The 18,085-nt window shown below is 37.7% G+C and overlaps 1 protein-coding gene across 1 annotated transcript in view; it reads right to left on the reverse strand.

Moving 5' to 3' along the window:
- Nucleotides 1–4,342: 4,342 nt before the first annotated feature.
- Nucleotides 4,343–18,085, reverse strand: part of LPCAT1 (lysophosphatidylcholine acyltransferase 1) — a 58,850-nt gene continuing 45,107 nt past the window's right edge. Inside the window, exons 11-14 of the mRNA XM_021528730.4 lie at nt 14,847–15,000; nt 13,872–13,970; nt 9,854–9,992; nt 4,343–5,614 (exon numbers count right to left, since the gene is read on the reverse strand). Coding sequence (XP_021384405.3) covers nt 5,430–5,614; nt 9,854–9,992; nt 13,872–13,970; nt 14,847–15,000 — 577 coding nt within the window. The 3' untranslated portion in view covers nt 4,343–5,429. The remainder of the gene's footprint in view (nt 5,615–9,853; nt 9,993–13,871; nt 13,971–14,846; nt 15,001–18,085) is intronic.

Raw genomic sequence — 18,085 nt, forward strand, 5'->3', positions numbered from 1 at the left:
TCAAAGGAAAAAAGGCAGGGTGAGAAGTCAAAAGCCCACTGTCTACACTCTAGTGACCAAGACATTATTGGGATGTTGCAGCACCTTCAAGAAATCAACCTCTGAGTAAAGACTGCCTGGCCTAAATTCTACCTAGTCAGGATAGCAAAATTACCTGAATGACCACATCAGCCTTCCTGCCCATATGTGAAACAGATCTTGCAGTTGTGCAGGACTGATAAATTAATAATTTAATTAATTAGTAACTAATTATCAACGGCACTGATGACAACTCTTACTTCCATTTTGTATTGTTTCCTTTTGTATTTTGTAGTGATTTATTCAGAATAATTTGTTCATTTAAGTCTTCGTAATCAGCTGAAGTTCAGATACCTGAAAAGTAGCAACCTATTTGAAGTGCCTGGTTCACAGGGAACTTCTGTGCCTCAATACGGCTTTGAATTTGAATTTTGCTAATGTAGAACTCTTGGCCAGTGTATTTGTCATTTCCTATTTCTAGAACACTCATGAAATCTCTGCTAGAGCAAAAACCAGACAGTTCACATTAAGTAAAATGCAACATTTCAGAAAGTCTTATCACTCACACTCTGACCTAAAGAAAAATTGAACTTAATTGGTCAGAACTTTTAATCAGAATTTTGTTTTCTTTCCAAGCTTTGCTTACAGGTTTTTTCTGAGATCACAGGATCTACAGCATGTGCTACTAGAGTTCTGCAACAAGTATGTTTTAAGTCAGGACAGGTTTTTTTGGTTTTTTTTTTTTTTTTTTTTTTTTTTCAGGGGGAGGGGGGTTGTGTTTTTTTTTTTATTTTGTCCTCTAATGAGGATGCCATTTTTGAAAGAGCAGAGCACAGGTGACTAAAACAGTTAATATCAGAAGCTATAGTTACCACATGGTAATACAAAAGATGGAAGAATAATTTAATGGTAATACCAAAGATGAACTTATCAGGGAACTCATAAATATGTAAAACCTGCTTTATGAATTTATCAGATGTTGGAGTGCAACTATGACTTCTACAGGAAACTGTTTACTGCATTTTGTGAATATAAAAATACTAAAAATGCCTAAACTAGCTAACAAAGTTATTCAGCTTGTGTGAGGATATTAAAAAAGAGCTCTGTGTGACAATTAGCTATTTACTTCTGGCAGCTGGGTTACTAAAGAGGTTGCATCACTTCCCTCCTGCACATGTGTCCTTTTCAAACCCTGTGACCTAAGGATTTATACCTTGAAAATGGGATTAGCAACATGTCTGGTTGCTATTTATCACACCTAGATCATCCTAGCTACAATAAATGCATCTAAAACATATAGTGCAATTAATTAGTATAAAACTAAGTGTACAGCCAAGTTTTTCCTTATTTCCTATGAAGCATTTTAAATTTATCTGTTACAGCAACAGACTCCCAAAAAAAAAATCTGCAATAACATTTGCCATACCATGCTAGAGACAGTGGTTTAAAAACATGATTTGCACCTACCAAGCATTTGTTTAGTTTTAGTGGGGCTTCATTATGTTTGAAAAAATATATAAAAAAAAAAAACCAAAAAAAAAAACCCCCCAAAAAAACCCAACCCAAACAAACCCCCCAAAACTTCAGATATTTTGGATTTTGTGGTTTTCTAGGTAACTTTACATACTTGTTCAGGCATATGAGAAGAGATACCCAATGCCTTGGCTGGGTATCTCATACAATATATAAAAATTCAGGTCGATGCAAGATCTCTACTGGCAAGGGATGGCAGTGTTACCTCAGAGTACAAAAATGTTCACCCGAAATGTTAAATGCCTTCACATCCCTGCATTTTTTGTATAAGGACCATTTAAGTTAAATACTTGCTACATCTGCTTATGTTGCCTGGTAAATTTAGGGGGTGTTGATACTACCTGTTAAAATATACCAATCTGCCTATAAAATCAGTAATATTTTAATGGAAAGCATTTACATATCAATGTTTTGGTGATGGGGAAAGGAAGATTTCACTTCTACTCAGATTTTGCATCAGGTCACTGAAAATTGATTGTCACAATCCAGCTGCTCCACAGTCAGATGCCTGTAAGAAGGCTTCTCATCAGGAACTACTGAAACACTTCTGCAGCTGGGGTTTGATGGATGAGTTGTCAGGAGTATGGCTGCAGTCATGTAATGTGCTATAGGCCTGTGCCCTCAAGAACCTGAGTTCACCACCCTGTGGTAACCTGGCTTCTCTCTCACTACAAGGCAGTCTAATAGTATATATTACAAATGCTAAAATTAATGGAATTATATTAATTAATCTCAACTTTTGTGACATGATGTGTGATCTAACAATGCTTCCATGCAAGCTGATCCTTCATCCTATCATTCCTCTTATTATGTCTTAATCTATTCAGTAATTTCTCAGAAGAGGGAGAACCACATTTCCTTCCAGAATCTGTTGTTTTGTCTTATGGCATTTTTTAATGAGTTAATCCACCAATTTTTAAATGAGTTTTAACCCACCAAGAGTGCTTGCTTGTGACCTGTGTTGGCCACCAGCCTTTTCCAGCAGCAGCTCTGGACTGAGCTCACTGGTGCACAGGACTTTCAGTGCCTCTTCATCGCACAATGTGGTGCCAGCTTAAGGGCCCATCCACTACAGGCTGCAGAGCCCTCCAATGCACTCCATACAGCGTAGCTGTACACAAGTACAGCTATTACACTCATCACAATTACAAAACACCTCACAAATAAAAATAAAAACTCAATGAACCTATGGGCTTTCATAAAACAGGCCCTCAAGTTACACCACACATGCAAATTAGACACACTTGATTTAGCCAACTTGAATCAGCTTTTTTTGCTCTTTCACAGATATGGTCAATGTATCTCTTCTTTGGAGCTTGCTTCTCTCACTTCAGAGCTGTCCACGGGATCATGAGCTTACCTCTTTCTTCTTTCCAGACATGTGCTGGGGAACTCTTTCTCATTCCCTGCATTCTGAAATTCTCATATTCCCAAGCTCATATATAAAGCAAAAGATAAGTATCTTAGCCAGCTTGAGCCACATGCCATAGTCTTGTAGAGATACAACATGTCCAGACTACACCTGCCTTCCCTTACATACTGTGTAATTAGAGAAAACAGACCTTAAGGACATTTCCCTGTAACCCTGGGGCATGATCAGCAAAATCAAGTGTCTCTATTGGAGTTGTCTGTATTCTCTGTTTCCAAAAACTCTACTGAAGGAAGGCAGACCATTCACCCTACCTGAAATAACCCTTCTCCTTAGCTTAATAAGGCATATTGTAAGAGACTTTTCCTAATGCTTAACTTGTCTTTTCAATTAATAGCTAGCATCTACCATCTTTGTGGAGAAGAGTGTTCCTATTTCCTCTATAGCAACTTTTTCCATATTTAAAGACTGTTCACATCTTCCTTCAATCTCCTCTTCTTTGGATTAAAGGATACTTTTGATCTCTTTTTGAGTACTTTCTGTCCTTCAGATTTTATTCAGTTACACCCCATCTCTCTCAGGTGCCCCAGTATGAGCAGGTACCTCAGGTAAGACCTTACCACATCTTGGTAATGAAGAAATACCACCCTGCTTCTCACAGGCTACATGCTGATGCACCCCTCTAACACAAGCATCTTTTCTGCAGCAGAGTTAACAGTGTGCAGTTTGACATATTCTGTGCCATCTTCCCTGCCTCAAGATATAGCACAATAATACTCACTCCCTCCTCTATCAGCTAACTATTCCTACTTGAAGGTAGTTTCTCATATGTCTTATTTTTTCAATCAATTTATTGTATTTTTCATGATCAGTTTTAATTCAAATATTGCCAGCCAGTCTGCTGCTGCCCTGTTAAGCTTGGCTTAATCAAAAATTAAACTATTACCACCACATAAAGCATATTTTCTTACATTTTTTTCCTCCTACCCTCTTTATTAAAACCAGTTCCAGTTTGGAGACCTGCCACATAGAGTTTGGGATTTCTAAGGACATGTTCCAATACCCTAATGAGCTTTAAAACACCTCATACTATTTAAAAATAGTTATAAAAGCATTTGGTACAAACAGACATAATTTGCTAAAATTCTTCCCTTTCGAATCTAGTTTTAAATTTCTTTGTGGAAAACTCTAATCTCAATAGTTTTCCATGCACAAAACCCTACAAAACTAGTCAGAAATTACTTAAAAGATTTTTTTGTTTGGAAGCAGAGTTGCCATCAGTTATTTTGTGACAGAGTCCTCCCTCCTACCCCTTGAGGCTTTTATCACATTTCCTAATCAATGAAGATCTGTAGTTTTATAACAATCTATTTTTTTTCTCTAAGACCTCCAGCAGCAGTTAAGGCATCGGGCTTTACAAAAGGAAGCATGTATTTTTAATACAAGTGTGGTGTTTTTTTAAACAGCTCTAAACTATTTTAAGCTTCATATATGTTCTATGAAGTATGTAATGTTGCTATAGAGATTTAACTAGCACTTCTTCAGGATGTTCTGCAACTTATTGCTGGCTTGGCCTCTGAAGTGACTGCAACCTTTTCCAACTTGTGCTGATACACCAAACTTTTCATGATATATTCCATGCTATGTTATCTGTACAGGCTTGCTACAAAAGAAACCTGTGACTCCTGCTAAATCAAAATGAAATATAGCTCTGTATACAGCTCCCATAAAATGTTGTGTAGACATGATTTGAATTGGTTATGAGAGAAAAGCACAAACAGTTCAGTTATGTATTTTCAAACAGTATGTGGTATGTCAGTTTGGAAATAATTAATGTTTAATTGCATCCGGAAGATTATAGTAGAAAAGTGTTTGGGTGAGGGATAAGGAGCCTTTCCTTTTCATTCTACCATGGAAAGAGAAACAATTTTCTCATTCAGCAATTAAAAAAAAAAAAATATCCTTAGCAAGTTTTTTATTACTGTTTCCAAACTGTTCACTGAAACCAAAACAAAGGGCCAAAGTATGCTTGCCTTGCTCAAGAGAATAATTCCCACCAAAATCAACAAGACTGCCTATTCAGATATGGACAGCAAAGTTTGGCCCCAAATAAACATCCCCATAACTAGGGAAAACACTAATCACCAAAGTGCACTTTACACCATAGTAGCTACAGTTTCTTTATACATGCACAGTTTGTGCGACACTTGGTACATGGAACTAGCCAATGGAATATAAATAAGTTGTGCCGCTTCCTTTTAAATATGAACATTAATAATGAAGCACATTCACATTTTTTGCCTTTCAAAGACCTTTGAAAAAAATAAAAACACCTTTCCCAAAGTAACCTGGAACATGTTGTTAAACATAGCACAAAGGATTCAAAGGATGGTATTCAGGTAGAACTTTCACACACAAAACTGGTATTCGCCGTATAATTGGAATGACTTATGAAAATCCCAAGAAAATGCAACCCTCTCACCAGGAGAGGAAGGTAACAGTTGTAGTATTAGTTCAGTTTCTTCTGCAACGGCTTCCTCCTATCTGCACTGTTGTCAGGGCTGAAGTCAGTACAGATACCATTAGGAGCAGAAAGAGATGAAGTCTCCAAGCCGCCCTCAGCTCCCATCTGATCAGTATAGAGATATTCTTCTGCAAAGTGTGGGTGCAACACAGCAAATGTGTAGAAGTCATCTAAGAAAAAAAAAGTTGTTGCAGAGAATCAGCTCTTTGAAACAGAAGGATGCTAAATTTGAATACTTACACATATATAATCACATGATTTCTTTGGAAAAAATAGCAGCAGTTAACATAATGCTATCCCCAGTGCTTGTTTTAGCTTTCAGCCTAAGTTTACCACATCTGCAGAGCTGAGATGCTGCAAAGAGTTATCTAAGCCCTCTGAAAACACTTCCAGCAGGGGCTTAGCTGTATGAAGTGGTACAGGTTCAGATTTGCATTAAAATGCATGATGAGCACCACATGCCCTGACATAACATTTCACTATTCACTGGGGAAGTACAGAAGCCCTCCAGCTGAAGATCACTGAACATCAAGAGGAGTAATTTCTTAAATTCTTAAAACTCTTTTGCAAACATGGCTCTTAATGCTTTGCACTCATAGTTTGCTTCAACTTAACAGCAGCTGTCATTGCTGCCTTCTGCTTTCAAGATTTCAGCATTTTAGAAGTCCCAATATTTTAGAGAATAATATTGAGGAGATAAATTATAGCACAGAAAAGAACTCCTGATTTCAGTGTTGTATAATAATATGGTAATAAGAAAAGCCAGACTAGGTCTTGGGGGAGTGGGGAATCCTTACCATCAAGAATTTAACATCCTTAACAATCTGTGTTGAAAATCAGACACTGAAACTTTGTCTCAATTTGCCCATATGACTTTATTCAGACATGATTCAAACACAAGATACTGCACAGGAACCAAGCAACACGAAGCTATTCATAATGTAAACTGACACTAGAAAAATCTGGATGTGAATGTTTACACTAATTCTGTCACCTACAGTGTATCACACACCTCCCACTCAGATTCACTCCGCTAACCCAGAAGAGCTCATGATCAGATGATGATGTGAATTCCCTGGAGTGCAGAGCAGATGACACCTGAAGAAGCCTTTCAAAGGAGTGAAGCCCAGGTCCTCCTACAGCTGGGCTGGTTATGGAAGAAGGGAAATACTGCAGCTTTCCTTCTCTGGCACTCTTTGAGATTTTTCAATACTGCAAAGGGCAAGAGACCAAGGGAATGCCATATGGCTCACAGGGGCACTGAAGTTGTAGGGCAACCCTGCCTCTGAACTGTTGCAAAGGGATAGGTGACGAGAAGGCAATAAAGACAACTTCATCCTTCCACTCACAAAGAAGTGGGTATCCTTTATCCACAGTCTATGTGGATCTAGAGCATTCTGAACCTGTAACTTCAACAAAAGTTGATGAAGTTTAGGTCATGAAAGCCAACATTACCATCTATGTTGAAAAACTCCATGGACAACAGGCTGATGGATCATATAAATGATAAAGTCTTAATGAAGAAAGGGCAATCCAAATTGAACAGAGTAAAATTTTGGATAGATCTTAGTAAGCTGATATTTTGGGTCCTGCTGAACTAAGTACTAAAAGTATTAAAGAATACTTATTGAAGTTGTACTCAGCAGAGTGCAATCAAAAGTGCTTGGAATCCCACTTGCCTTATTTATCAGAACTGTGAAACAAGGTCATGTAGAAAGAACCAACTATTCCTGCATCTAATCATGGGTCTCATCTTGGAGTTCAAATTGAAAGCAACTGTGAAGCATTAGACTGAAGGAAAAGATGACCTCAGTCATTAACTTGGGGAAAAAAGGTGATTTTGCTTCCCACCTCCATTAAAAACAAAGACACAAAGAAAGAACCCAAAGTGGAGTTAAGATTCATGTCTTGATCTTTGCATTAAGTATGCATATGTACTACAAGAACTTCAAGAGGTTTTTCTCCTACCCTTGAAACATCCTCCTACTACTTGATACTTCTCCTGGAAGCTCTGTTTTCATTAATCTTCTCTAGTTTTTGTTTCCACTAAGCTAAAGAATATAATCCTGTGGTTAATATATAATTATTTTAAGCAAATAATTCTTCCTTCCCTGATTCTTCATCCATACAGATACTCCAAATACGGCCAATTCCTCCTTTTTTTCTGGCTACAGCAAGACAGGCAGTCTTCAGAACACTGTCACAGTCTGAATTGTCTATCAAGAGCTGGTGGAGTTTGCTAGACTTTGACATGCCCTCCTAGAGAATCTATTCAAACTCTCTAGAATCATGTCTTAAGACTGATAAATCTTGCCTCTGTCTACATTAGAATAAAAGGAAAAGCTTTGCAAAGTGCATCTGAACAACTAAGCCAACTACACACTGTGTAAGAGAACTGATACATAAGTCTTTGGCAAACACAGAGCTTTCAACCATGCAACAAAAATTTAGATTTCCAACAATTCACATTCACAATCTCGATTTTGATCTTGATTATCCCATTTGCTTGCAACCTAAGCTTTTCCTTTGAGAAAAGATCTGTGGCTTCAAGGACCTTGCTGTGCATGCAGCAATTTAGGTTTGATAATTTAGGTATTTTATCTATTGTTCTCACAAGCAAATCTCAACTTAATATTCCTGCTTTAAATTCCAACACCCTAGAAAGGAGATTGTTAGTAGACCTCTGCTGTGTATATCCAAAGTAAGATTAGTTCCACCATATACAATGCTTTGATTTCTCAGAACTTGTCTGGACAGTATCTTCTGAACTGTGTGGTCTGCAAGTTTTTTCACCTCTTCTTTCTATTAAGTAAGTGCAACAAATTGAGCATGTGTGAAGTTCCACATATTCTCAAGAAAGGCAAGAGGATGAATATTTATGGCAGGAACTTTCAAGACAGAAATGCAATACCAGAAGTTTATTTACAACTTCTTATTCTGTTATCTACTAACTTGGATATTTACTCCCACTATTAAACTTTCAAATATGTTAAAATGATATGTTTCTATTGTAAAATGAGCACTTCTCTCAGAAAAACCGCTAAGGAAAGTTTCAAAGAAATTATCTAAACACCATCCTCCTACCTACTTTGTGTTCCATCACAAAAGACAATTCTTGACTACAGGATATAAAATTGTGAAAATAAGGGCCAAGCACACCAGTGGCCACTGCTGTGGCTTGGTGGTCCAGAATTTCTTGTGATGGGAACATATGATAACTACTTAGGGGAAAAGTGCAGATTAAATGCACCAGTACAGATGAATATTAAAATATGAATTCTTTGGTAACTCACATGACCTGGTCTGAGTTCACTTGTACATGACTACAAATTTAGTTCTTCTCAAATAATGAAATGTGCCAAAATTAAAATTCTGTTATGCTCACCAGCTTAAGATTTGTGCTGATATTTTGGAAGCTGGTGATTGGGAGGTGGGGGGACGAGCTGAGTCACACATTATGAGTTGGAAGACAAGGAGCAACAGTAATAGGCAGGAAAAAGGCAATGGGCAGGATGGATGTGGAAATGCTGAGAATGTGACAGAGGCACAGAAAGGAAAGGGGTAGTACAGCAGGAATCGAGGAGAGAAGACAGTAATCAGGCAAAAAGGAAAGGACAGTGGCAATGATACTGATTTTAGTAACTCTAAAATATTTGTGTATTTGAAGCGTTACATACATACTGTATGTTTGAAAGAGAGGAATTACTAATGTAGCAGCTATGATTTACTAACACTAATGTATTATTTTGTAAGATTTTAACCAATTAAATACATACTGCGGGAAAACAATTACAACAGGGTATGTCATAAGCACCTCTACTGGAGATACTTAATGTTGGCTATCAATAACTCAGCTCATACTCAAATGATACAACTAAATTTAGAACCTTACTGCATAAAACATAAATAATCTGAAGTAACATATAAGTACTCTGACTCCCAGCACAATCTATTCACCCAGGTCTCAATTTTTCAAATTCAACTTTTTCGACTCCATTCCACCTACACTGCAGGCTACAGAATAGGCAGCCTAGTTAACCCCCTCACTTCCTGCTCTCAAACACAAGACACAAAACAAGACAGAGCTAAGGCAGGTTTCTTTAAAAATACGCATTCACATACATGGAAGTTGTAGAACATAATACACTGAAGGAGATAATCCTCATATTATGTGACTTGATGAGGAAGGGAAAACTGAAAACATGCAAGCATGGCATTTGATACCAAAGCTGAAGCTTGTTTCTTTAAATGTAAATTTACTTTGTTTGCTGTCCTGTTATCAGTATTGAACTCACCAAGCCAACTAAAAAAGGTAGAGTTTAATAAAAATTTAACTGCTTTGTTTGTCAACATGAGTGCTGGCAACTTTGACATTTTGTGACAGTTCATATGCAGTTAAGACTACTTACCATATGTAATCTTTCCTTTTTCCTCTTCATCGACAGCTCTAAAAAGATGTGTAACATCAATTTGTGACACACCCATGGCAGTCTTCAGAATATTACCTAAATCCTCTTCTGTTACAGTTCCACCTTCTGACTGGTACAGCTATGAATCAAGACAGCAAGATAAATCATTGCAAAGCTGAATGCCAACTCCTATAAACAGCACTACACTGAAGTAAAACAAAACAAAGAGCGGGTATTAGAAATTCTAGACACTCTCAGACTGATGTAATATATTAAAGATTTCAGATTAGTCTGGGTAAAAAATATCATCATCAGTTCACCTGTGTATGCTTAGAAAGTAAAGCTTGCTATACTCAGAAAAATGTCCTAACCACTGGAATCACTGTGATATTCAGCAACAAGACTGTCAAATACTAACATGTTTTGCAAACATATAACTGAGAACAATATTCAGTCCATTGAGCTAGGGTGTCTAAGCTCCAACACCGTCTGTAATATCCAGAAATATATTTAGATCAGCCTAAATCAGATACCATTTCCACTTGCTAGGTGTAAAACTCAAGATTCCTTTGACCAAAAGCAAGCTTGCATTAAATGTCTGTATTTAAATCGTATTAATCAGGAGAATCTTACCCCATAGACACAAGGCATATACATATGCATATACATACATTTTCTACAAGTATTTATTCTAGAAAACAATCAATTGCATACTCTTACGTCCTAAAGAATTAACTCAGAAAGAGTTAGCTTTATTACTGACAGATTGATAAATATCAAAAATTGCTCATAGACTCATATCTGCATATATACAGTGTTTTACCCTGACAAATGGACCTGAATACTTCAAAACATCTCTACCAAATACAGCTTCACTAAGCTCCATTAAAATAACTTAATTTGCCTATACAATGTGAAGTGAGAGAAAAGAGGCTTTGAAATATTTCTGTTTCCTTTTCAAACATGACAACACCAAAAACATCAAACCACATAAACAGTGCAATTTTGGAAACTTCCTCTTGATTTCTCTACATCATTGAGAAGGTGGGAACTGATGAGATTGAACAAAACAGGCATAAATATGTATTTTTCACACAAGCATAAGCAGTTGCCATGAGACAGCACACCTTAGTGGAATAAAAATATTGAAGTTCCATGGAAGAAAACATGTTCAATTCAGGAATCTTGCCTTTTGAGCCCTGGCACCTAACCTGCACACTGTTTCACAGGAATAGGGCAAAGACCAAGACATTTCTTTAATAAAACCTGCTACATTTTCACAGAACAAGTAGTCAGGTAATACTGGGTGGTCAGTATAAACACAATATTGACAAGATTTACAACAGCCTTTAGTTTCTTTAGCAGTTTGGAAGGGAAGGTGTAGCACTTACACCAGAGTGCTGCTCTTTGTCCAAACCCCCTGCCAAGGCAGTGTCACCTAGAGCAGGATGCACTGGAGTGCATCCAGGTGTGTTTGGAATATTTCCAGAAAGGGAGATTCCACAACCTCCCTGGGAAGTCTGTTTCAATGCTCTGCCACCCTCAACATAAATAAGTTCTTCTTCACCTTGAGGTGGAACTTCTTGTGATTTAGTTTATGGCCACTGCTCCTCATTCTGTCATTGAGCACCACTGAAAAGAGTTTGGCACCATTGTCCTGACACCCACCTCTGAGGTATGTACATGCATTAATGAGATCCCCTCTCAGTCTTGCCCAAACAAAACATCCCCGGCTCCCTCAGCTTCTCCTCATGAAAGAGATGCTCCAGACCCCAAATCATCTCTGTGGCCTTCACTGGACCCTCTCCATTACCTCTTTATCTTGTGCTGAGCAGCCCAGAACTGGACGCAGCACTCCAGATGTGCCTCACGAGGGCCAAGTAGAGGGACAGGATCACCTCTCTTGACCTGCTGGCCACACTCTTCCCAAAGCACCCCTGGATCCCACTGGCCCTCCTGGCCACAAGGGCTGTGCTAGCTCATGGCCAACTTGTCATCCAGCAAGGTCCCAGGTCCTTCTCTGCAGAGCTGCTCTCCAGTGGGTCACACTCCAGCCTGTGCTGGGACATGGGGTTTTTCCTCCCCAGGTGCAGAACCCTGCACTGGCCCTTGCTGAACCTCATCAGGTTTCTCCCCATCAAACTCTCCAGCCTATGGAGGTCTCACTGAATGGCAGCACAGCCTTTACATGGATCTCCCACTCCCCCCAGTTTTTTAACAACTCTATATAATGATATTATTTTTCAAGTTCTTCAGTCATGCACTAAACACTTTAACTTTGAGATCTTGTAGCTAGTAAAATGTTGTGCTTTTCCTGAAAGAAGTCATACACTCATTAACTAGTAAGGTCCTTCAATGGCTCCAGGTAAGCTGTGTGAATATCTTATTGTAGGTGAAGTCAGGGCAGGAGGTTGGAAATTATTAAAAAGGTTCTCTTTCCTTATTTTTTAATCTCCAGAATAAGCAAAATTTCCTAAGTTTGAGACTTTTCTCAACCCTTCCAAAAAATGAGCCATACCAGCTTCCCCTTGCTGAGTACTTCCCCTTAATACATGCATAAAGCTTCTTTGCAGTTTTACAGCTAACTTTATATTTTGTAGTTAAAGTGACTCAAAATTATGTATTATAAGTCGGGGAGTGAAGCACAGATGAAGAACAGAAATTTTCCTAAGAAACAGTTTAATTAACTTCACACGCTTCCAGAAAGAAAATAACCATCCAACCTGAGCTTTTCTTCCTCTCAAATGATAAAATTAACTTCCACATTATTAAGCATGACAGCTAAATAAAAAAATTCAAATATTAAAATTATTAAAATTAAAAAACATATTTCCCCAAAGTCCCCTTTACATTTACTTCAAATTTGTTCACTTCAGTATGAAGACAGAGCTGACCAAACAGCACCTATTTTTCTATGCTGCTGTATAGCTGAAATGGACTGAGTCAGGACAGAGACCTTTCTTTCTACTTTTCCCTCAGAAGCAGCAATAAATAAAGCAGCTACTAATGGCAGATTTTCCGTATTTGTAGGAAATAAATATTTTTGCTCCCTCCTCCTTCGCCAAATTTATTGGATTCTGGCTGAAGGGTAAGAATGATACAGGTGAACACAAAGCATTCACAGGAGCCTAATTTCTTCAGCAACACATATTTAAAGTTGTCATGCTGAAGAACCTGAATACAACTACACAGAAAATAAGGCTGCAATGTAGCACCATGCAATTGAATGCTCTGAGCTCCATGTATTCACTACTGAAGACAGCATCAAGACTTAGCACAGCTCAGTGTCAGTAACACTGAAGACCATGTGGAATTCAAGGCAAAGGGAAAAGATGATGCAGGATGCAACAGAGTTAGTATGTAGAAACAGTAATATGAAATAAATTAATTGAAAAGTAATAAATCAAGGTGTCAGAAAACCACTGGTTAAGCATTGCTGCTGTCACTTTCCCAGAAAGCTTGTATTAACAATCTATGGTGATGCTACAACAAACCACTGAGGCTAGAGCAAGGTCAGAAGCACTTCTGGGAAGCATTAAGTCTGGACAAAGACCGCAGGACCACCACACATACAATGGTTACGACTAAGTGGGAAGAAAATTTTAACAAGAAAAAAGGAGATAACAAAATCTCTATTAACATGTAGGAAATAAAAAAATATTAACTCAAAAAATTAGATTTGATTGAAACATTTTAAGAGTAGTAAGTACAACTCGGAATGTTTGTTTAGAGGAATCGGTACAAAGGACTTGAGGTCTGAAACTTAATTTGCTAAAAGGATTCTACCAGAGTTCTACAGAGAACAATTTCAAATGGCAAGCTTCCATAATTTTACACAATTCAGACTTGTAATGCTTTCCCCATTAACATGAACTCTTAATTTAACTTTCCATTAATATTGTTTTAAAATGTAATCAAGTATTAAAAGGAAATGTGGAAAACGTCTATTGAGTCTAATGCCAGTATTAGTAATTTCTAAAAATATGTAAACTACATAGAGCAAGAAAATACAACTTACCTGAAATGCCAGCTGAATTGTTTCCAGAGTTTTGGATGGCTTACAGACAACTGACAGAGCAATGACAAATTCCCGAATGTCAATTACACCATCTTCATTCTGTGAATGAAAACCTCCCATTAAAATAGTGCAATTTGTCTGAGAATTTTCATGAATAACTAACAGTTGCTAAAAATTCAGAATATTCAGAAAGATTGTTACATGTGCCATGTTAAAAATCAGTCTCACTAAAATGAAATCACATGAGGACAAGAACCTGGGTGAAAGCTCTGCAGGTTCTTTTCACAGTCTCAGTCAAAAGTCAGACTTTAAATAGTCTTGGAAGACAGTGCTGCTACTGTCACCCTTTACTCGCATATTTAAGATTTTTCCATTAAACCATCTGAATCACTGGGCTGAAATTAAAACCAGAGAACCAGAGGACAATGCACCCTAATTTAAGCCCTGAATACATGACATCTGCTCCAAGAGAGAACACTGTGGACATATCCACCTCCTGGTTCAGACAGCACCTCATCCAGACAAAGATAATAGTCATTTCCCCATTCTGACTGATTGCCAGAAGAATGAAAAACTGGCTCATTTGCCAAGATCCTTCAGGTTTCAGGCTCGTAATAGTACAAGTCATTTATTTATAAGGTAAACAAAAGTATCAGCTAACAGATACTGCATTCATCTGTAATGAGCAGCAGCAGAGGTTTAGCTTGACCCTACCTTTCTTCATCTTCATATTTTGCATCTAGAAAAAAAAGACAGTTTTTGTCCAGCTGATATTCCTTTTAAGTTCTAGCTGAAGGAATGCTTTATTTAGCTGATGACAGGTGCCCTTACCTTGCTGAAAGAGAAGTGCAGTAAGCAAATTTTATGGTGAACTGTTCAGAAATCAGACCTCAGTGAATTCAGTTGAAACAGAAGTAGGCTAAAGTGGAGTTTACCAAAAACAGTAAAATTTTTAGACTTAATGTTGTTTCTTACCTCATCAAAAAGTGCAAACATACTTTCTAATGTCTGAGAAACAGGAAATTCCAAGTAGGTTGAAAATTCTTTGAGATCAACCTTTTCATTCTTCATTTTCATGGCACTGGCAGTATATTTATCAAGATCATCTTCAAGTGTTTCTGGCTTCAGCCTATAAAGCATATTATTTTTGCACATTTTAAAAATCAACCCAGTTTTAACAATACGTATTTCAAAATATCAAATGAAAAAATGGATGATTATGGTATAAAGCACTACAAAGTCTGGTTTCAGAATTATTACAGAATTTGATAATCAAATCATGTATTTCTGTAATTTTAAAGCTCCCATTAGTTCTCAAGCTGTATCAGGAATTACTGCAAGGGCTTAAGAAACCTGGACAAACTCATGTCCTTTAGTCTACCTTGATTACAAGCCATATGTGTAAGCAGTTCAACAGGAAGAAACACAGTCTAAAACTAGCTAATAAATTCCAAGCATGGAGAACTAGGTGGAATTTAGGTCACCTGAATATGGCTGTATTGTAGGACAGTAACATAAACCAATTACATTTCCAAATTTACTAATGTCACTGAACAGGAAGGACATGATGCATCCTACCTAAAAAAAAAAAAACAACTCAGGGATTATGTAATAGTGATTATACTGTTAATCCTGTTTATCAGTCCTCATTTTTCACATTCAGTCTTGAGTTGAACGAGGTAAGCCAAACAAAATTCTGCAGTTCCTACAGCTACAGAATTTCCTTAGTCTTTCCCCGTTGCAAAACCAGACTTTGATAAATGAACAACTTTATACTTATACAGATATCTACTCGTAGTAGTTGTTCAGTTTTTTGCCTAAGACAAGCTTCCTGTTTTGGCTTTCCCCCCAAAAAAAGAGCCAACAACAAAACAATCCCAAAAAAACTCAAACAAAAAAAACCCCACCGAATAATCTTACTGTGAATAAAATAAATGGTGCTGCTGGTAAGATGCAAAGAAAAGCAGCTTTCCCCCCTAATACAACATCAAGCAGATCTGGATCAGGTCTCCTCTGAACTCATTTAGGGTAACTTTGGCATCTTTCCACTCTGAAGACAAAAGATGCCACTAAAGTCTCCTACAATGTCCTTCTGCAGTTGCCTGTTCTGCTTGCTGCTGCAGGCAAGGAAAAGCAGTTATTCACACAACTCAGAAGCTTACACCAGAACTGTTCACAGACTGCAGCTGGGACTCCTCAGCAGCTTCCTCTCAGTAACAAGAATGAATAAAATGCTTAATATCAGCATTCTGAGAAGCTTCTGAAAAAAGATAAGAGCTTTCTGCTAGGAAGATGATCTGATACATCAGTTCCAGAACTCAATCGCTTGCTGTAGTGACCCTTCCTAAACATCACAACTTTTAAGTAAAAATATAACTCCCATGTTTTTGTTATGACCTATACTGACTTACCAATACGTACTAAGTAAACCATGGCAGGACCTGTATTTCTGAATTATAACACTTAAACATGCAAGAATTCTCCAGAAACCCATGGCTTCTATAGAACATTCAGAAGTCCTCCACCCTACCTATCTTAAGATTTAGCCCTAGACAGTGAAAAAAGTGAGACACACTTCTGTAAACATTAATTTTCCACGATCAAGTAAAAAAGCAGAAGGAACAATAACAAAAAAAAAAAAAAAAAAAAAAAAAAAAAAAAAAAAATCCATAGAGGATTTGAGATGCACACAGAACTCATTTTCTTGCATGCAGAAATGTCCACTGATAATACATCCCAGAGTAGTGGCTGAAATGGATTTTAACTGTAGCACGAGGACAGCTGGCATCTAAATCCTCCCTTGAGATAAGCTCCCACTGATGCAGAATATGTAGTGTAACACTTCTCTCTAGATCAGAGAGATTTTGTTTGCAATGAATTGTCTCAAAATTCACCTTCTAGAACTGAGCGAGCACTCATTTGGTGAGCAGCACTCAAGACTTGCAAAATCTTCTCTTCACCAGTAATTAACCTGAACAGCTTGAAGGCAAAATCTTGTATGGAAAGTAATAGAGCTCACCAAGAATCTTAAAGGCATCTTGTAGTTTATGTTTTGTAAACATAGAAAGAGGTGTAAGGCAATCTCAAAAGCAGTATGTGGATCAGTGAGGCAAACTGCTTCAACGTGAATATGACAGAATCCAAGGTGGGCTCACTTCCCTCCAGCCCTGCAAAACCAGGAAGTCATTAATATGTTGATGACCCTAAGCTGCTAAACTGAAGTCTTCAGATGCCAAGTATAAATCTCTTTATACGTTCTGAACCAACGTTAAAAAGTTTCAAAGTCCCAATTCCTTTACAATTGTTAGTTTTATCCCAATGAAGGCCATAAATTATAGAAAGCCCATAGCAATGTCTTCCCTCATGAAGTCATGTTTGTTGGCTTAATAGTTTCCATGCAGGATTTAGGCTTTATGATATATAAAATTATTTGCTGTTGTTTTGCTCCGTTTTTTAGGTCAGTGCACACTAAAGAGAATAAGAAGAATTCCTGAGTTCATGAAGATGGAAAGGACATTTTTCAAGATTAACAGCTCTGAACATTAAGTTCTTCACAGAAGACTTCACAAGGAAAACCAGATCCCTGAAGGTAGAATATTTTACAGTATAATTATCACTATTTTTAGCAAGTAAGCTAGTTTTAGCTATATTTGACTATTTGAAAATAAGCTTACTTCTTGCATGCTGGGAACCTGCCAAAAACCTTCAGAGAGCTGGAAGAACAGCTGGATCGTGTAGCTAGCTACTGGAAACTGCAAGCACAGAGAAACATGCCCTAAGCCAAAAAAGTGCAATACATTCAGTTTTATGTCTGCTGATGTACTTCTGTGCAACTTCTTGCCACCACGCAAGTATACTGAAAAACTGCAAAATTGACCTTCTTGAATACTCTTGGCACACACTGCTGTGATCCACAAAATCAGGGGCTACCATGGTTGGTATCTGCTATCATGTCTGATCCATGATCACGTCCTTTGTGGAGAGCATTGCTTTTATCACAAGTGCAGATGGCAAACATCCTCCAGAGGTTTTTTTTCCTTGTTACAGATGACCTCTGAGCACTCTGAAGTCACAGCACAGGTAGTTAGCTGTGAGGGTTGTTACTCCAGGGACACAAAGTTCTACCTACAGTCTGGATGATTTCAGACAGAAATCTGAGAGCAGAAGACTGTATTGTAGTGTGGACAGTAGAGGCTGTTGAGCAAGAATAGACA

Source organism: Lonchura striata, chromosome 2 (genome assembly GCF_050655825.1).
Source record: "Lonchura striata isolate lonStrDom1 chromosome 2, ASM5065582v1, whole genome shotgun sequence".
Classification (NCBI taxonomy): domain Eukaryota; kingdom Metazoa; phylum Chordata; class Aves; order Passeriformes; family Estrildidae; genus Lonchura; species Lonchura striata.